The following is a 21,728-nucleotide window of genomic DNA, read 5'->3' as shown; positions in this document are numbered from 1 at the left end:
ATCCTGTCTCCATTACAGTATTCCACACACAACCTTCTTTGCCTGAAAATATTTACATGCGTGATTGACTAAAGCAGCAGAGATGTTTCTGGCATGATATAAAAAATAATAGGAACAGGTTGTGATACATTTTTTAAAATAGCCATTGTTGGCCAGGCACAGTGGCTCACGCCTGTAATCCCAGCACTTTGGGAGGCCAAGGTGGGTGGATCACCTGAGGTCAGGAGTTCGAGACCAGCCTGGCCAACATGGTAAAACCCCCATCTCTATTTAAAATACAAAAATTAGCTGGGTACGGTGGCAGGCGCCTGTAATCCCAGCTACTCGAGAGGCTGAGGCAGGAGAATCACTTGAACCTGGGAGGCAGAGGTTGCAGTGAGCTGAGATCACGCCATTGCACTCCAGCCTGGGCAAGAGATCCAGACTCTGTCTCATAAAATAAAATAAAATAAAATGGCCATCTTTAGTTCTAACTCAACTTTTATATGAGATGGTCTTAGCTGGTTGGTTTCAGGTGAAAGAGTCAGAGGGGAATGGAATGATTGCAGGTGAGAAGGTAACTCTCAAGTAAAAGGTTTGGTTCCCTTATTGCTCCCATTCATGACATTCAGAAACAAGAATAATCCTAACAATCAATCCACCATTTTGTTACTGAACCAACCTTTTACTCCTGGGTCTAATATCTAGTTTAAATTATTTTTCTCAATAAATGAACATAAAATTGTCTTCTAATGACAATCAAGCTGAAATTATCTCTGTGTATAAAATAATTACAGATTATGAAAGAAGCCGGACATATCATTTTTTACCTGATTCCGTTGACTTCTATTTTTAATTTGCTAAATTAAATGTTGTAGGAAAAAATGAAGAGCTTTGTTCTAATTTTGAAATTCCACAGCAAAATAATTGAGTCATGCATATAAAATGTCCGTTAACAAGGAGACAGTTGTAGTACTGGTTATTTTTGTTTGAAATAGAAATATGAAATTTTAAATTCAGCTATTTAAAACGCCCGAGGCTACCATGGAATGTACAAGGCGCTCAGTGAGGAGCAACACAAATAAAGATTTTTACAACCAAGTGAGGTAACTTCTTGGCCTAGGAATTTATGATAGAGCTTTTACTATGCTTTTAAAAGTATTTTCACTAGATATAACATCAAGTTCATGTATGTAAAGTCATGAAAACTATCATAGTGGTCTAATTCTCTGACAAGGCAAGCTTGGTATTGAGATGTGATAAGTTCATTCAAGGAAGCCTTCTGTCAATTTCCATAGGATTGAGAAGGTGGTGCCTTGTCCATCTTTGCAGATGTTGGAAGGGGAGCATTATTGCATAGGTCTGTTCCAGTTTCACAGCAACATACAGACTGTAGTGTAAAGAAAGAAAAAGTGATAGGACTTATGTAGATATGCACTACAAGCAATTATGACCACTGACCAGCTCTTACTGTCACTTCCTTATTTAATTATCCCAATAGTCTTTTGACGTAAACATCATTCATATAACTATAGATACATGGCCTGAAGCCAGATATAACAAGAATCAGCCAGTAAAGAAATGGGTTGAGGCCGGCCACGGTGGCTCACGCCTATAATCCCAGCACTTTGGGAGGCCAAGGCGGGTGGATCACGAGGTCAGGGTTTCCAGACCAGCCTGACCAACATGGTGAAACCCCGTCTCTACTAAAAATACAAAAAAATTAGCTGGGCACGGTGGCAGGCGCCTGTAATCTCAGCTACTCAGGAGGCTGAGGCAGGAGAATTGCTTGAACCCGGGAGGTGGAGGCTGCAGTGAGCTGAGATCACGCCACTGCACTCCAGCCTGGGCGACACAGCAAGACTCTGTCTAAAAAAAAAAAAGAAATGGGTTGAATTTAACCAAGTAATAAGTAACTGGAGTGGTTACTGAACCCAAACCAGGTGATTAGAAAGTTAGATTCCCAGGGGAATTCTCATTACAAGAAACATCTTATCAGATAGGTAATTGGAAACCCTGTTAAACCCACCATAACAAAGGCTCAGCAAGTGTACATCTGCAGTGCCAGTACAATCAGTGAGTCTTCAGGTCTTATGAACGTTCTAAAATCTTTTATTATTAACCATTGACCCTCTAACCTCAACTTCTTTGAGATGATAAATTTGTTTCCTTTAGTAAATAAGTAAATTCCTTTTTTCCCTCCTTCCCGGGAAGTTTGAGATTCGTGTATAAAGAGAAGATTTATATAGAGAAGAACTAAATAATACTGGCTGAGCCACCCTAATTTGAAAATCCAAAATCCGAAATGCTCTAAAATCCACAACTTTTTCAGCACTGACATGACGCTAGAAGAGGAAAATTCCACACACAAGTACTTAACACAAACTTTGTTTCATGCACAAAATTATTGAAAATATTGCATAAAATTACCTTCCAGCTTATGTGTATAAGGTGTATGTGGAACGTAAGTGAATTTAGTGGTCAGACTTGGGTCCTATCCCCAAGATATCTCATTATGTATGTGCAAATATTCCAAAATCCAAAACACTTCTGGTTCTAAGCATTTAGGATAAGGGATACTCAACCGGTAGCATAAAATCAATATTTTGGGTTATGGCTGGGTACAGTGACTCACACCTGTAATCCCAGCACTTTAGGAGGCCAAGGTGGGAGGATTGTTTGAGGCCAAGAGTTTGGAACCAACCTGGGCAACATAACAAGACCCTGTCTCTACTAATTAATTAATTAATTAATTAACCAACTGTGAGTGGAGGTTCTCGCCTGTAGTCCTGGCTACTCAGGAGTCTGAAGCAGGAGGATCACTGGAACCCAGAAGAAGTTGGAGGTTACAATGATCTATGATTGTACCACTGGACTCCAGCCTGAGTGACAGAGACAGAGACCCTGAACTTAAAAAAATGTATATATTACAACTTGGGACTGAAATATTTGTATGTTAATAGTTCGTAGCATTTAAGATAATATGACATATTACAGAAATTTGACAGATTTGCTTTGAAATGCTAATTTGAAACGTAATTTTTTTTTTTTTTTTTGAGATGGAGTCTTGCTCTGTCACCCAGGCTGGAGTGCACTGGTGTCATCTCAGCTCACTGCAGCCTCTACCTCCTGGGGTTCAAGTGATTCTCCTGTCTCAGCCTCCTGAGTGGCTGAGATCACAGGCGCCCACCACCATGCCCAGCTTAATTTTTGTATTTTTAGTAGAGATGGGGTTTCACCATGTTGGCCAGCCTGGTCACGAACTCCTGACCTCAAGTGATCTGCCCGCCTTGGCCTCCCAAAGTGCTGGGATTACAGGCATGAGCGACCACGCCCAGCCTAACATGTAATTTCTTTTAGAACTGTTATTTTAAGTTGGATCTGTAAGATAGTTTAGGTTTCAAAGCGATATTGCAATGTTCAAAAAACCTTAGGTTTTTTTTTTGTTTTTTTTTTTTTTTTGGAGACAGAGTCTGGCTCTGTTGCCAGGCTGGAGTGCAGTGGCGCGATCTTGGCTCACTGCAACCTCCGCCTCCCGGGTTCAAGCGATTCTCCTGTTTCAGCCTCCCAAGTAGCTGCGATTACAAGTGTGCGCCCCCATGCCCAGCTAGTTTTTGCATTTTTAGTAGAGACCAGGACTTCCCCAAGTTGGCCAGGATGGTCTCGATCTCCTGACCTCGTGATCTGCCCACCTTGGCCTCCCAAAGTGCTGGGATTACAGGCATGAGCCACCATGCCCGGCCCGGGTTTCAGCATATTTTTTAAGTTTAGTTTTTTAGATTTATAAGAGCTACTTAAGGACTTGGGAAGGTATAATGTGTTAGGGTTTTAATTTTATCCTGGTAGGCATTTGAAGTGCTTATAAAGTAAATCGAATGTGTTAAATTGATAAATGCAGTTTAAAGTGTTACAGGAGTAATCTGAACAATGATTCCTCATAGGGGTGAGGATTGACCTGAAGAGGGGCTCGAGGGTACTTTCTAGGGTGATAGAAATGTTTTACCTCTTGATTGAGCTGTTGGTTATCAAAATCCATTAAACTGTCCCTTAAGATCTATGCATTTCCTTGCATGTAAATTTTACCGCAATTTAAAAATATGTGTGTAGGAACTTAATCAGCTAATTTATAGACAGAATTGATTGTTTAATGGAGTTGAGTCTATTCAACTTGAGTTAATCAAACATTGATTCAAGGACCCCCGAGAGTGATTATTCTTGGTTTCGTAAAATTTATTAGATGTATGAATAGAATAATGAAATCATAATTTGAACTTAAAAGCTTAAGGGAAATTACATAGTGAATTGTTGACATAGATGCAGTTCTTGAACAAAAATCTTGATGGTCTGTAAGTCTGTGTCTATTCCTTCTCCTAGTTGGTTGGACTCCTGGGGAAATAGGACAGTCTTCCTAGTATGCTGCATTTAGCATGCAGCACTTGACTATTGATGAGTGAATGGAACACCTCTAGAGGCCAACTACATCATCCTTCTGTCCTCCTTGTAGCACTAGCTCATTTGCATAGATCAGCATGTCCGATAAGCTCACACCTTGAAGGGCAAAAAGGACCCTTCTTGAGAAGACTGTACACAGGACAGTGTTTCTATGACAGCAAACCTCAGTAGCCACAAATCTCTGGAGGATCAGTAATGCTAGTGCACACAAGGAGCTCCCTCCCAGCCTGAGGGCTCTGCCACCCAGGTAGGGCTAAGAGGATGGAGTTGACAAAGGGAAGTCAAAAATGGGAGAGCTGTCCATCAGGGGTGTTGCTGAGCCCTGAATAGAGATCAAGGTGGGTCTTTCCTTCCCCCTTATTATAAACCTGTACCTTTCCTTTTATTCTCTAGGATACCTTCTCTACCTTTTCTGGTTTGCAAAAGAAAAAAATAGTTAGATAGTCACTTTGAATCAGGCTTGGGAAAACACTTATAAATAATAATTCCACACATGTAAGATGGCTAATCAACCTAGGTCTGAAAATGACTTAACAGGAAAACATTTTCAGTATCAGTCTCTCATGATTCCCAAACACACACACACACACTCACAAACTCACAACTTCAAAATTAGCAACCAAAAGGCATCTAAATGCTGTGATCTTTCCTTTTCTCTTCCAGATCAGATTAGCTTTGCTCTTCACTGTCCTTTTGTCAAAGCCCCTATTGTACAGCTCTCCAATGTCCTTCCTGCCTGCCCTTCTACTGCCATTGTAACTTTTACCAGCCCCACTACCATTTCAGAAGAAAACTCCAGGAAAGCAAGTAAGCATGGATAGCTTTAAAGATCAATGCTGATAGGCCTACTAAGACCAGGATACAAAGGGAGTCAATCAGAAAAAGGTGGGGGTCAAGGAAGAACTCCCCACTCCCAAGTTAAACTCCTCAATTTGCTGTTTTGTTTTAGCCAGACTCTATGGGAGCTCAGTCATGGCTAGCTCTCTGCAAATGGCCCCCAAAAGCCTTTTCACAAGGGACAGTAAGCTATAACTGGCTTCAGTATTTCTGTCTCCCCATTCCCAGATAACCAGTTCAAGATGCATGCCCACCGTACCCTGCATGTTGTTGAAATAGAATTTTAATTTCCTCTGTCTTGCAAAAATGTTCTTTTGCCTCTCTTCCCTGATGCCTTTTCTCATCTTCCTCACCCCTGGGTTTCCTAACTCTGTCTTGCCTACTCTGATCTCCAAAGACCAGTTCCTCCTTCATATTTGGCATGAAACCTTCCTCAGCTACTCACACAGTAATTGCCTCATTTCTCAAACTCTCTAGAGTCACATCATCCAATCAAAGTACTGTGTAATGTGAGCCACATATGTAATTGAAAAATTTTCAAGTAATCACATTTTTTAAGTAAAAATAATCAGGTAAAATTAATTGTACTAATACATTTTATTTGACCCAATATATTTAAAATGTTATCATGTCAACATGTAATCAATGTAAAAATGATTAATGTATGCATTTCATATTCACAGCACATCTCAATTCAGACTAACCATATTTCAAGTGCTCAAAACCACAAGTGGCTAGTGGTGGCCATATTGGACCACACAGCTGTAGAACTTCTGTAGCCCATGGTTTAGCAGTTAATTATGTGTGCACTTGGCATGTTTGCTGCTTGTTCTCTAGTAAAGTCATTCTTTCTAGCAGGCCAAGTTCTGTTTCTACCACAGGTCTTAGCATGGTGCTTTGCACATTGTGGGCACTCAACAAATCCCTAAGATTTGCTTCATGGATGATCCCTGTACAGTGATAGCATCTTCCTCATTCATGGAATAACAAGAATGACCTCATCTCCTCTCACTTTCATTCCTTAGCTACTAACACTGTTGCAAAGATCTCTGGAAACCAGAAACTTTGGTCACCTATACTTTAAATGGAGAGAGAAGTAAAACTTGCTGCTGAGAAGCAAGGACTGCATAGAAGGTTTAGTTTGCTGGCAGAATCAAAATAAGCGCTGAATGAAGATGTGTGTGGTTCCCAGTTTTATAAATAGGTTTTGCCAGAGGAGAGTGTTTGCTTCTTTGTTTTTGATGCAAAACATTTCTTCTTTTAGCATATTATCTGAAAGTATTGATGCCAAAGGGATGATATGCCAGAAAAAGATGGTTTCTGTCCAGTTCTTTCATATGTTGGGCATAACCTCCAATTAATCTGAATGAAAGAGTGGGTGCCCATGCAAACAATGCCAACAAATGCCCCTGTAGAGAGGACACATACAGATGCCAACCTGAAATCAGGCACTGGCTACTGAAACAAAGGATTGCTTTAATTTTTGCGGAATAAACTATTTTTTCCTTCTGCTTTTCATGAAGTGGCCCTAAAGAATTCCTCTTGTTTGTGGTCTCGAAAAAATTAGAACTATGCCAATGAGGCCTGCCTTGAAGGGTTCTGTTAAACAGTAAGAAGGCTTTGTTCTTGGCAATAAAATTAAAGCAAGCAGTGTTTCCATTACCTGGCAGGCTGCCCTCTCCCTTCCCACAACCCCGACCCCGATCCTGACAAACCTCAACAGACCATTCTGTTTCCCAGGTAGGAAGGTTAGATGGCAACATCTGTCAGGTTTGTTTATAGAAATATAGTTGACCTTAATGATAATGTATAAAGAGCGAGAGATGGGGGCGGGGGGGGGGGGGGGGGGGGGGCAAAAAAGGGGGGGGGGAGAGAGAGGGACACTTCTCCAAATAATCCTTAACTCAAGTTTTAAAAAAGTCAAGTTTACCGCAGAGGCTTCAAGTTCTCAAACCATTGTTCCAGAAAGACAATAATAATTTCACAATGAGTTGAAATGATGGACGTTAGGGCTCACTAGATAAGGAAATATACATTTTAGTCTGACACGCTAGATGTCATGTGTTTTCTTTTTCAGGGAACTTTGCCTACCGTTGCTCAAACTTAGACCCACTTACAGTCAGTTGCAAATGAATGCTTGTAGGTAGATTGTGGCCCTGAAGTCAGGAATGACCAAGGCTAGTACAGAAAGCACTGTCCGATGCAAATTCTGTTTAGCCCCACAGTTAGTCATAAGTCATTGGAACTGAAAAATTGGATGACTGTGATGCCAGCTCTCTCTGTTCTCCATGAGAGCTCAAAATGGTTATATTGTAGTCTCCTCTAGTGTAAGCGCTCCTGCCTACAGCTGTCAAGGCCATACCCATATAGCACTCACAGGTCCTATCTCCTTGGCCTGGGAGCTTTTTCTGCCCCTCCCAGGACCAACTAATTCCAAAGGGAAGTTAATGCCTACCTTCCCCCAACAGCTTTCAACCAGCTCCTGATGGGAGATGTTACATAAATACTCTGCTTCTTCCTTATTAGCTGGAATGTTCTGTACTGTTTCCCAGAATTGCCCAATGGGATTACTCTCCAGTTGCCCAAGGTGGTCTTGGTAAGTCACACTTTACTGGCTTCATAGTTGTCCCTGTTTCACTTCCTACCTGGTACTGGTGTTTTCTGGAAACAATTTGACCATCCATTCTTGTCTCATATCCTTCTCGGGGAGGATACAACTGCCAACCATGTCTAAAATGAAATGATAGCACAAGTCTCTTTTTCTAGTCATGGCTATAGCTCACATGTTCAGTTTCTCTAAACTCAAGTCTCTTTCATTGTATTTGAATAAACGTACATATGAATCACTGGACATCAAAGATATTTAAAAATCAATCTACTCACTTCTCCTGATATTCTAGAACGACAACAACAGGGCAAGATATTTCATAGATATCACTTGTGGGTGCATCATGAAGGCAGAACAAAGCTTAACATTTTCCAGTTGCACCTCCCAGTTAAGTTCTATCAGTGATGTCATCATGTGTACTTCACTCACTGTACGGAATACCAAAGAGCAGAAACCCAATCTTCGTTTTCCAGAACTTTGCAGGAGCAGATGGCTTCTATACCTGAGTAACTGAAGCCCGAAAAGGGGTCCAACTCAGTATTTTTCCAGTACTTCACTTTTCAGGAATCATGGCACAACAACTAAAAGGAATGTCACTTAACGAGAAATAACATGTAAGATTGAAAGTGATTAAGGTAAAGTCATAGAGTAGAGGTTTCCTCTTTCCATTAGAAATAACTTCCCTTCCCTGAAACACGTCACCTCCATCTTTCCTGGCACCCCATTAATGGTCATCTGCTAAAAGTTATTGTTTACCCTCTGACCACAATGTCAAATGCCAAACACATTTGTTGAAAATTATTTAATAGATATCGCTACTTTTCAGAAACTTTACAAAAAAGACGTGATAGAGACAAACACCCATGGCAGGTTAAGTAGATTTCTTTTCATTCAGTGTGCCCAGCCCAAACGGAAGGGTGTGAAGCATTTGTTTTATAAAGTGTGTAATTAATAAGAGAAAGGAAGGGAGGAGTTTATTGTTTTTCAATGAATTATGAGCAACCCCTTCCATTCTGCTTCTTCATTTTGGAACTGCTTCTAACAAAGTTACCATTAAACACAAAAAGAAAAGGCTGTGATATTGATGCCAAGAATATAAGATTGAAGTCAGTTGAGTATAGCCTAGGAAAAACATTACAGAAGGAGTAACATTTATTATAATTGTGACAGAAGTCAGCAGGACATCATGGGGAAAGTAAAAACCATACCGCAAGTATGTTGTCATTTTCAAATTGAAATTCCATTAATTCAGTACTTGTAGCTATTCATGCCTTAAAAGAAGAAAACTAATATTTATTGAGCATCTACTATGTACCAGATTGTTTACAGATATTTTCATCAAAAGTATGCAAATGAGGAAATATTCTCACAGAAATTCAACATATTTTTCATACCTGCAGTCCTTTGAATATAAAGTCCATGATTTTTCCTTTATGCCAGAGGTCAGCAAACTGTGACGCTCATGCTAAATCTGACTATTTTGTAAGTAAAGTTTTATTGGAACACAGCCACGTCCATTTGCATCCATATTGTCTATGGCTGCTTTCACACTACAACAGCAGAGTTGAGTAGCTGCAACAGAGACCGTCTGGCCCACAATGCTAAAATAATTACTATCTAGGCTTTTACAAAAAAAAAAAAAAAAAAGTTTCCCAACTCCTGCTCTGTACCACAGAAGAATGTTCTCTACCCTTCTTCTTCCCCCATCCAATTGCATCAGGAAGCAGCCTTCAAGGAACCCAGTTGGGATTTAAAAGTAGCTTCAAAAATTCTGGAGTTAAGCCTCATGTTACAGCTACCAAAGCTGTTATTTTGATGATGTAGATGCATCAAAGTTTTGATTCATGCTAGAAAGTCCTCAGGTAACCAGCACAGGCCGACTGGTCCTAGAACCTCTCGTTTTAATTCTCTATGGACATTCCAGATAAAAAGAGTTTGTTAGCAATAGTGATCGTTCACATTTATGTAGTAATTACTACATGGCAAGCATCTGTCAAGGGCTTTTCATGCATTCACTCATTTAGTTCTCACCACAGTCTAACCCAGGGGTTCTCAATCTTGACACTAGTGGGATTTGGGGATGGACCTTTCACTGTTGTGGGGGCTGTCTTATGTGTTGTAGGATGTTTAGCAGCATCGCACCTGGTCTGCCAGGTAACAAATGTTATTTTCCTCATTATGCAGGTAGGGAACTTGAGATGTAGATAGTTGAAGTAAATGCCCAATAACATACAACTAGTAAGCAATAAAAACCTGGTGTTTCCATCCCAGGAAGACTTCCTCAAGTCCCTGAGCCCCAAGCCACTGCCTCCATCAGCCCTTGCTCCCTCTAAATTATTTTACCTGTTTGAAGATTTTGCTTTACTGAAAAACTAACAGCGACATCAACAACATCGTGAATGGCCACGTTCTGTATGCTACTGTTGGAAGTAAAACTCCTTTATGTGAAGTTTCAACGTTTTAGGCATTAGCAATGGCATTTTTTGCTAGGCAGTTTTATTGCCTTATTACAGTTGTGTTTCATTTATAAGGAAGAATTTAATTGCTCTACTCACCACAGTATGTTGCCATTTTTGATGGTGTCTTGCTACCTTGTCCAGCACTCAAGCTTCATAATCTTAGAAACCTCAAGAAAAGAGGATTTATCATGAGGTTCCTCGGAGCTATTTTTTTAGTCCCATAGCACATTCCTGTCTGGATAATCAATATGTAGAATTGATCTCCTCTGGTCCAAATAATTTTCCACCATGTCACTATGCTAAAGCCTGGATTACATGTAGCTTCTAGTTGTATCACTATATCACTACTATTACTTCCCACCAAAAACACTTTATGAAAGGATTCCATTTTTAATTTTTCTGAAAAGCCTTTCTTGGAGTTTAAAAAGGTTTGATCAAAAATGTTAAATTAACACATTAAACATTAAAAATACTGTCCTGTACTCTGGTTTGTCCTCCAAAGACAGAGCCCTCAGAAGCCAGGCCATTCTCTCTCTCTCTCATTCACTTGAGCCAGGTCCACAAGTATTTGGTGTGAAAGAGTTTCAGGGTGAAGATTACATATAAACATATCAATTACAGTAATATTGTCTGCTGTTACTCAATTCTCCTTGGCTCAGTTTTATATACAGACTGAAGTATTAGAATCCCTTTCATTGTTCCTCTGGCAGCTCTGTCTAACTTTTGCCCCAGAGTCTGGAATGTTCATCACAGCTGTCTTTGGCAATAAAACCCAAAGCACCCTCATATCATCATATTTCTTTTTGCACCTGGTCAGTGGTACACAGCGGGGTGTAGAGCCCACTTGCATACAATTTTCTCCCTGTACCCTCATCCACAGGCCAAATATCAGCTTATATAAAGTTCTGTTGTGTTTCAGTTGCTTCGGCCTTGGGCAAATTGGAATTAACTCCTCCAATGTTTTTCCTTTGGAGTGAGATGGGATGGTTATGCCACATTATGTAGTATCACTAACCCCTTCAAATTTGGATGCAGACTCAAAATTACATAGTTATAGAGAAAAGTCCTTTTGAGTCTAAACAATAACAAGAACGTCAACCTAGCATCATGTATAAAAATGTTTCAGCCTTTCTTAAGGTCACCTTAATTTGTGACCTTGGAATGGAAGGTCACATTTATTCACTGTGGCATGAAACAGCTTTCGTTTTTGCCGTGAGGCCGAATCTAGGCAAACTTGTAAAGTAGACATTTGTCTTTTAAACTCCCAACTCCTTGGTAATGGTTTCAAAGATGGCAAGGTTCAGAATCTTAAACTAAAGGGGTCACGGTTTGATGGTGCAGTTTCAAGAGTGCAGTAATGGTGGGCCAGGGTGAGAGAGGCACAACTCAAGGGGTCTACCATTCTTGCGGAATTCAAAGTGAATAGTAGCCTCTGGATTTGTGCAATGCAGCAACCCTCTTCTCAACACCCAGAAATAGAATATCCTGTCTCCAACACATTGGGGTTATCCTGTCCCAGGCTTACTTCAGTGTTTCCGTCTGTGTACGAATAAGAAGGGATATATCAAGTCAGTGTGTCATTTTCACAAGAGGAATTATAAGGCTGTATTCTGAAAGTCTATGGATGGCTAACTTATTTCAATAAAGCACTGCAAAATGAGAAAATGAGGGTTTCTAAAATGCGTGCTAGTTCAATTTCACCTGTGAGAACTGGCCAGATATTTTTTTTCCTTCACTGATGCTCCATCCTAAGAGTTCCAAATATTTCTAAAGATTTTAAGCCCACACATGTCTGAAATCTAATGATGTTTATACTCTGCACTGAACATCTCATTTTGTAGTTGAATACAAATCAAATTAAAAGAGCCAGTTTTTAGAAATAATACTTAAAAACCACTTACAGACTGCTAAAGAACATTTCACAGACACCTAGTCCAATTTCTAGTATATGTATGTAACTAAATCCCTTTAATGTTTATACATATATGACAAGGAAAAAAATAATTGTCCTCTTTACCCCACCCATTCCTCAAAACACTGTAACACTATTACACCATAAAACGTAGCAGGGAGACTTTGGGCGTTGCTAACCAAGTGCTCTCGAGAAAATGGCTAATCCATTTATGTCATCATTAACTAATCCGGGGAATGATTACGCGTAACTGCATTTCTAGAAAGGGAAGGTAAACCGCGCACCCAGTTGCAACTTACATGGGACGGCAACTGATTACTGGTGCCAGATATGAGCATTAATGAAGCCGAGTGACCCTCAATGCTGAATTCCGTCTCAGGACTAGGCAGGCCAGATATGATTGTTTTGCTTCTACGTTCACATCATTATTCAATTTTGTAATATCTCTTTCATCAGACTGTAAAGGATCAGAAAGTCGTTGTCAGAGAGAAGCAGCAATATTACCCTAGGAATAGGAGAAAATGGGTCAGCAACTCCCTACAGGCAAGACTGATGGGGAGAAGATGCATTTCAAGATGCGAAAGAAAACTGTGACTCTAGATGTAGAGAAGGTATGTGCTGAGCAGATGGGTGAGGCCAAAAATGAGATGAGGTGAAAGTGACTGAGTTTCTCATACTGGTGGGCTAATGTGATATTTGCTCATGAGTGTACTTGAGGTGAGAAAAAACCATAGTATTGAGGAGCCTGGCCTGAGATCTCGGCTCACTGTAACCTCCGACTCCTGGGTTCAAGCGATTCTCCGGCCTCGGCCTCCCAAAGTGCTGGGATTACAGGCATGAGCCACCGCGCCCGGCCAGGAAGGCCTAATTTTAAGCTGTATTTCGTCCTGAGAAGTCAAGTGCCCCATTTCCAGTGTGGTCCAAAGGCAGGAGACAGTAATTATCCACCACTGGACATCATTCCTAATTATCTTCATCTCACTCTTGCCCTTAGTTTAGGGGCCAAGGAGGAGACAGATGGCACAAAAGTGGAAGTGTGAGTACTGGAGAGAAGAGTTTGAACTTGTTTTCTGCATCCTTAGATTGGCCCTCAGAGCACTTCCATCAGCCACAATGATTTCTGAATCAAAAGATGTGAATCAGAGATGAAAGCAAAAATCATAACCAGGAGCTGCTAGCTTCCAAACCAAACCTGGGAACTAGAAACACCAGAACATAACTGCAAGTAACCAATAAACCCTGCTATATTTGAACTGATAGAAATTAATGAGAAAGTCCAATCAAATCGTTAATTCTTTGTTTAAGTGACACATGAAACAGCAAAACTGTGGAAAACTTCATTGTAGTAGAAAAATTTTTGAAATATAGAATAGTATTTAACTTGTTTTATTGTATCTTTTGGAATATAAGAATACTAGAGTTACAAGAATTTGGAAATTCATCAAAGTAGAAAACAAGATTCAACTTCCCTGCTTTCAAAAGGAAAGCTACATCTGTATTCTCTGAAAGATCTAGGAAAAATACTTGGCCTAAAATGAATAGATCCTATTCCCAAATTTCTAGGAATTTACATTTTGGGGTGATGGTGATTGTGATATCAGTTTTCTCAAAACACGTTTGCCTCAACAAAGAAGATTTCAGCCCACTTTTTTGGTAAAGCAAACCTATCCATTCTGTAAATCAAATAGTCAAAATTTGGATTAAATTGAGCCCCATATTACAATGGCAACTGGGATACTTTTTCTACCATGCGGTAACTCAACTCCCAATGATTGTGAGAGTGAATGGACCCTAAACTAAATCATAATCTGTTTACAAAATCCCTTCTCAATGCAGACAACAGTACCTCAGATTTGTCAATGGCTTCATAAGTTTAGGTGTTTCTTCGTATATTATTTCATGTATTCACCACAATAATTCCACATGGCTGAGACAGCAGATATTATTCAGCTCATTTTACAAAATAGGAAAACTCACAAATGGAGATAGCCTAAGATTTTCCTAATGTCACCATGTGGGTATGTTACACACCACAGTTCATTTCACAGCCCCTACTCTAGAATTAGCAGTGGGTTCTCACTGAACTTAGTCAAAGCCAGAAGAGCTTGAAGTGTGGAATATGTTAGTGACAATATTAAAATTTGAGGACCTCGCAATGTGGTCAATTGATTTTCGACAAAGGTTCTCAGACACTTCAGTGAAAGAAAGAATAGTCTTTCAAAAAATTGTGCTGAGACAACTGGCTATCCATAAGCAAAAGAATAAAGTTAGAAGCCTACCCTCACACCATACACAAAACTGACCTCAAAATGGCTCATAGACCTAAATATAAAATATAAAACTTATAGAGGAAAACAGAACAGTAAGTCTCCATGACCTTGGGATAGGCAATGGTTTCTTAGGTACGACAACAAAAGCACAAGTAACGATAGAAAAGTAGATAAATTGAACTTCATTAAAATTTAAAAATGTTTTGTGCTTTAAAGGGTATCATAAAGAAAATGCAAAGATAACCCACAAAACAGAAGGTAATATTTGCAAATCACATATTTGATAAGGGACTTATATTCTGAATATGCAAAGAAATAATACAGTCTATTAATTAAAAGACAATGACCCAATTACAAAAGGAGCAAAAGATCTGAATAGTCATATCTCCAACGTAGATACACAGATGTCCAGTAAGTTCATGAAAAGATGGTCAACATCATTAGCCATCAGGAAAATGTAAGTCAAAACCACAATGAGATACCACTTCACACCCACTAGGATGAATAAAATTAAAAAGACATACAATAACAAGCATTAACAAGGATGTGGAGAAATTGGAACCCTCATGTATTTCTGATGGGAATATAAAATAATGCAGCCACTTTGAACAATAGCTAGGCAGTTCCTTAAAACATTAAACACAGTTATGTGACCCAGCAATTCTACCCCTATATCAAAGAAAAATGAATATATATGGGCACACAAAAACTTGTACATGAATGTTCATATCAATATTATTTATAGTGAACAAAAACTAGAAACATCAGTATGCATCTATTAAGAGAGAAACAAAAAGTGGCCTATTCATACAATGAAATATTATTTGGCATAGAAAGGAATGAAGTACTGATAAATGCTACCACATAGATGAACCTTGAAAACATTATGCTAAGTGAAAGGAGCCAAACAAAAAAGATTATGTATTATTTGATTCCATTTATATGAAACGTCCAGAACAGGCAAATCCATAAAGAGACAGAAAGTAGACCGGTGGTTGCCTCGGGCTGGAGCTGGGGCAGGTAGGGAAAATGTAGAGTGACTGCACACATTATGGGTTTCTTTTCTGGGCACTGAAAATGTTCTAGGCTTAGATTGTGATGACGATTGCACATGAAATCATCTGTGAATACACGAAAAACCACAAAACTGCACATTTTAAATGGACAAATTTTATGATATGTGAAATATTCCAATAAGGCAGTTTTAAAAAATCAATTCCTGGCCAGGTGCTGTGGCACACTCTTGTAATCCCAGCAGTTTTAAGAGGCCAAGGTGGGAGGATCACTTGAGCCCGGGAGTTTGAGACTAGCCTGGGCAATATAGCAAGACCTCGTCTCTACAAAAAAATACATTTTTAAAATATTTAGCCGGGAGTCATGGCATATGCCTATAGTCCCAGCTACTCAGGAGACTGAAGGGGGAGGATTGCTTGAGCCTGAGAGGTCGAGGATGCAGTGAGCTGTGATGGCACCAGTGCACTCCAGCCTGAGTGACAGAGCAAGAGCAAGACCCTGTCTCAAAAAAATCAACTCCCTTCCTCCCTCCCCCTCAAATAAAACAATCCTTAGGACATAATTTTGTGTCTACACAGTCCTTGGAAACCAATCCATTACCTGCATATTGAGTGATTACTAGTGATAACTACTTGCTCCATTACGTTTTTGCCCTGTCTCTTCTTGGAAGGTCATTTTCCCTATTTATTTATTCGACAAATATTTTTTGAATGCCTATTTTGTGCCAGACATGGCACCAGGTGCTTGGGATAGATACCTTATTTAAAACAACAGCTGAAGATCCCTGCCCATATGGAGCTTACATTCTATCAGATTTACCTCGTATTCTCAAGTACAACTTAGCTCTTCGGGTTTATTCTAGTAGATAATTTTCAAGTGTGGGGTCTGTGAAAGAAAAACTAGAGCTGGACAGTAGTTAAAGCTATAAAAACAGATTTTATTCAGGACTATTGTAATAAGGGGAAAGAGACCTCAGTATAGAATGGGACTCAACTCCTAATGTCACGTGGACCAGTGGGGATTTACAGCCAAGGAGCAGGGTGATGGTAAGTGGATGGAAAATTACTAAGAGGAAACATCAGGGGTAAGGGGGAGTCTGGTTAAACTGACCTAAAAGGATTCTTGCTGAAGGTAGGCCAAGTTGATCAGACATCCCCTGGGGCATGGTGAAGGATGAAGAACCCAATCAGATACTGAGAGTGATCAGATATGGAGATGGAGGATTCTGGCTAAACCAACTCAGCAGGGTTCTTGCTAAAACTGGTTTACAAGACAGTGCACAGAAGGGCCCAGGAGAAAGTTCAAGACTAAAGTTTGGTCAAGCAAAGAAAATTTGTCAGTGCCACTTTCTAGAAATTTTACTTCCTCCATCATAATGTGCTCGTGTTATCAATATGGTCCCATCCTTTTCATAACTCAGTTGTAGTCAGTTATTAAATTCAGTTTGAGGTCAAAAGGAAACAGAAGAAATTTACTGAGTGTGAGTTTCAAGTAAATATGTCAATAGCTAAATTTATTTGAGAAACCTCAAGGGGAAGTAGAAATGATGACATAAAAATAACAATAAGAGAAATGAAGCCTAATGATTATCCTCCTTGAAATATTAGCCTGAGTTCCACATTTGTACTTCTCAGTCAATGCATTTTTAATTTTTCTCTTTGTTCATTAAACAAAAACTTAGCAAATAACTCTGTCTGCTAAACTGATGTAGGACATAATCTCATGGTTTACAGCAAATGGCCAATGACCATCATCTTCTCAATAAGATGTCTTGAGTAGTCTCTATGTTGTGTCTGAACAATGATCAGGAATAAAATTCAAGGAATCCTGGGCCTCTGGAAACAGGACATGGTTTCTGTGAACAGCCATCAGTGGATTTTTATCTTGAACTCATGACCCTACTTCCAGTTTATCTCATTCATAGAGAATGAAATTACTCCAATTAAAGCCTTCCAAATCAAAAAGGCTAGGGACTGGGCCATGTCTCCTCCCCGAGATATGCTAGAATAATCAATGCCATTGTCATTCTTTGTAACATTGCAACTTCTCCTGCGGCTGTGTTAAAATAATAAACTTCATGCCTGCTATCTCCATCTCTCACAGCTGTGGTTTCTGGGTTTCTGTTTGTGAATAAGCATTTCAGAATTGTCATGAGATGGAGGAAATAGCATGTGCAGAGTATTTCCCAGGCCTAGTTGCCAAGAATGAGCTAATTGTAAGCCTCCCTTGCATACAAGTCACAAAAACTTCAAATACAAGTCACTCTGTAATGATCCACCTTTCCACATGAATGGTATGCTTTCATTGTAGAACCTTGATCTTTCAGAAGTATATGAGGAGTATAATTTTAAATTATGTCATAAGATTAATAAACTATTGAACCATCTTTTTGTGCTTTTTATGTTTTATAGTGATTAGATACAAAATTGATGTTTGTATTTAAGAGAAATGTTAAATAAATGTGATACAGGCTTGCTACATTGCTTATGGAAAATTTGTCTAAAAGAGATTGATAGTAATCTGTCCTCCATAAAAGAATAATATTGGTTTTTTTTTTAACTTACATTTTTTATGTTTAACAGGACAAATTTGATACTTTTTTAAAATATAAAAGCAGGAATTGCAAATATATTTCACATGACACATCATTTTCCAACTAATTGGTAATGGCTATGTACATGTTATGTTAAAGATTCTGCAGCTGAGTCTGGCTTAGTAGAAAAGACTGCGGTCATTGGATAATAATGTTTTCCAAGGATGCAAATTAGGAAGTGGCCATGTAAGTCCTATATTTGCCATCCTTACGTAATCGGACAAAGAGTTAACATTTAAAATATCTTTTCAGAGATTACTAGAAACATCCTAGTATACATTAAAAATAGCACTTAACTGAAAACAAAGGCCAAATTAACACTTAACCATTGTACTTATCCTGTAGGTCAATGCATCACGTCAAGAAGCCAAATTGACAGAGGAGTGTGATCTTCTCATTGAGATCATTCAGCAAAGACGACAAATTATTGGAACCAAGATCAAAGAAGGGAAGGTATGATTTCTAGGGCAGAAGATTTCATATTGTCTACCTGGGGAAAATAAATCCTAATACACTCTAGGGACTTTGGAAATGTTGAGAACCCTCTTTTTCTATACATTCTATAATTCCCTCTTAAGTCTTTAAGACTTAGTTAAAAGGCCTTTGCTTGGCAGTTTTTTCTCCATCCTTTTCTTTGTACTATGGTCTCCTGTGAAGACCTGTGATACAAGGGCTGCTCCACTGCCCAGCACCAGGAGGTAGCATAAAGGTCTTGTCTATCATGGCCGTTGTTTTCTATCTCACTTGTCTATGAGAAGGTGGGTTCTGTGGAGGCAGAGTTCATTTTGTATTCATTGTGATATCCTAGCAACTAGCATAGCATTATGTAAATTAAAAATGAATCTGACTTTATTTCTAGAAATTATGAAGTACTTTCCCATGTTTTTGAGGAAATGTATACAGGTATAACTTCATGGTCCCAAAACCCCTGGGGTTTCACTATATCATATACTCCTTTGCGGATATAGTAGTAGTACTTCTTTTCTAATGTTTCTATGTTTTAATTTCCTATTGTTTTACAGCAAACTATATTTTTAAGAGAAATTGACATACATTCTTTATAGCCATTTTCTTATTTATTCAAAAGTCATTCACAAACTGTTGGTCACTTTATAATCCATCAGTTTATTCTATTTTAAAATTAGTCATGTTTTTATTGAAATACTTATGATCCTTTTAATTTTACCCAATTCTCTGCCACATTCAAGGATAATTTTTCTTTCTTTTTTCTTTTTTTTTTTTTGAGACAGTCTTTATCTGTCACTGAGACTGGAGTGCAGTGGCACGATCATGGCTCACTGCAACTGCCTCCTCCCAGGCTCAAACAATCCTCCTGCCTTAGCCTCCCGAGTAACTGGGATTACAGGCATGGGCCACCACACCTGGCTAATTTTTATATTTTTTGTAGAGACAGGGTTTCGCCATGTTGCCTAGGCTGGTCTCGAACTCCTGGGCTCAAGCAAGCCACCTGCCTCCTCCTCCTAAAATGCTGAGATGACAGGCACGAGCTACTATGCCTGGCCAAGGATAATTTTTCTATGGATTTTTAAAAATAGAAGTGTTTATTTATGATCCAATAAATTCATATATTTCTATATTATTGTTCATAGCTGTACTTTAAAACAAAATATGTATAATTAAAACATACTAGCAAGTTTTAAGTGAAACACAGAGATAAGCATGGCTAATGTATGTGGTTTTCTCTGTTTTCCACAAAATTTAACAGGTACTTCTAATATTGTACAATGTTTTAGATTACTCTGTCTATATAGATTACAAAATATTTATACACATAAATTATTAAAATGATCTGAAAAAATAGTGAAATCAAATAGTTATTGACGCTGGTATAGTAGATTAACAGATTAACATGAAATTATTCCCTGGCCAAGGACTCACATGTGCTGAAAAGCTACTTTTCCCCACATACGAATTGTCCAATTTAGAAGAGCACTGAGTGTCCATCTGGAATCCTTACAGGATATATTTCATCTTCCATCATCATCGTGCATCATAGGTGCACATCCCTTAATTCTAGAAATATTCCAGGCTCTCAGACACATGGCCACCTGAAGTACAGTCACAATTAATTATTCATATGCATACAGAAGGTAATTTGCTATCTTTACGTGGTTGCATGCAGAGATTAGCTCTCAATAGTTTATTTTCATTTTTAATTTTAAATTGACAAACAGTTATATACATTTATGGGATGCAAAGTGATGTTATAATTTATGGATGATATATGGAATAACTAAATCAAGCTAATTAACATATCCATCATCTCAAAGCCTTTTTTTGTGGTGAGAACATTTGAAATTTACTTGCTTAGTGATTTTGAACTGTATAATACATTATTATTTATTTGCTGTTTTCACCATGCCATGCAATAGATCTCAAAGTAAAAAATAAATAAATAAATAAATAATTTTTTTAAAAAAGCACTTCCTCTTCCTCTCTAATTGAGGCTTTGCACTTTACTCTTATTAGTTTCTTATTGCTGCCATAACAAATTACCGTAAACTTGGTGGCTTGAGACAACACGGATTTATTATCTTAGTGTGCTGAAATTCGGAAATCCAAACATCGATCTCACTGGGTTAAACAAAATCGACAGTCAAGGTTTTGGCAGTGCCGTTTCTTTCTGGAAGCTTTAGGGGAACATCCATTTTTTCTTGCCTTTTCTAGCTCTTACAGGTAGCCTGCGTTCTTTGGCTCATGGTTTCTTTGCATCAGTCTGACCTCTCTTCCCATCCTCACGTCTTCTCTGACACAGGCCTTCCTGCCTTCCTCTTATAAGGACCCTTGTGACTACATGGGGATTACCTGGATAATTCAGGGTAACATCCCCATCTCATAATCCTTAATCATGTCTGTAAAGTCCCTTTTGCCATGTAAGTAACATATTCAAAGATTCCTGAGATTAGGATGTGGGCAGCATTGAGGGTCCTTATTCAGCCTGCAAGGGCACTCCACCACAACTTGCTGGCTAGCTTGCCTTCCCTTCTCTTACTTAGCTTGGACTTCCCACCACCAGGGTTTCTCTCATGAGCTAGATCAGAGTAGTGCAGGTGTCCCCAAGTTCCAGCCATAGTGATGCATGGAGTTTATGCTTTGGTGCACTCGTTCTACCCCAAATACATGTCAGTAATAAAGAACTTAATAAAATGCAAAAGCAAAGACATATACCTGGACCAAAAACAAGATAAACATCTCCACAGTCCAGAAATGAGACAAAACTGAAAAACCATGACTGTGGCTGGGGATACAGGCTACTGGGATTTGGTCTGGAAGAGGCCAAAGTAGCTTCGGCTTCAGCTCCTGTGGATAAATAGTTCTTGAAGCTTTGGGGAAAGGACCTAGAAGTGCTCCAGATGGGATGGGGAATGGAAATCAGGCTCATTATTTAATGCCATGGGCTACAGAAGGCTTCATGCTTCAGTTAAAAATTATTGCTGGCCGGGCGCGGTGGCTCACGCTTGTAATCCCAGCACTTTGGGAGGCCGAGGCGGGCGGATCACGAGGTCAGGAGATCGAGACCACGGTGAAACCCCGTCTCTACTAAAAATACAAAAAATTAGCCGGGCATGGTGGCGGGCACCTG

General features: G+C 39.1%; 1 protein-coding gene across 7 annotated transcripts in view; it reads left to right on the top strand.

The window, feature by feature from the left end:
- The window catches only part of MID1 (midline 1), a 253,521-nt gene that overhangs the window by 177,601 nt on the left and 54,192 nt on the right, over nucleotides 1–21,728 (top strand). For all 7 annotated transcript variants that reach the window (XM_032756556.2, XM_058441485.1, XM_032756558.2 and 4 more), the window contains exon 4: nucleotides 18,470–18,577. In XM_032756556.2, the coding sequence (XP_032612447.1) occupies nucleotides 18,470–18,577 (108 nt within the window). The remainder of the gene's footprint in view (nucleotides 1–18,469; nucleotides 18,578–21,728) is intronic.

Source organism: Hylobates moloch, unplaced genomic scaffold, assembly GCF_009828535.3.
Source record: "Hylobates moloch isolate HMO894 unplaced genomic scaffold, HMol_V3 SCAFFOLD_7, whole genome shotgun sequence".
NCBI classification, from domain to species: Eukaryota; Metazoa; Chordata; class Mammalia; order Primates; family Hylobatidae; genus Hylobates; species Hylobates moloch.
Note: the sequence above shows the minus strand (reverse complement) of the source record. Positions and strands in the feature narration are given on the sequence as shown.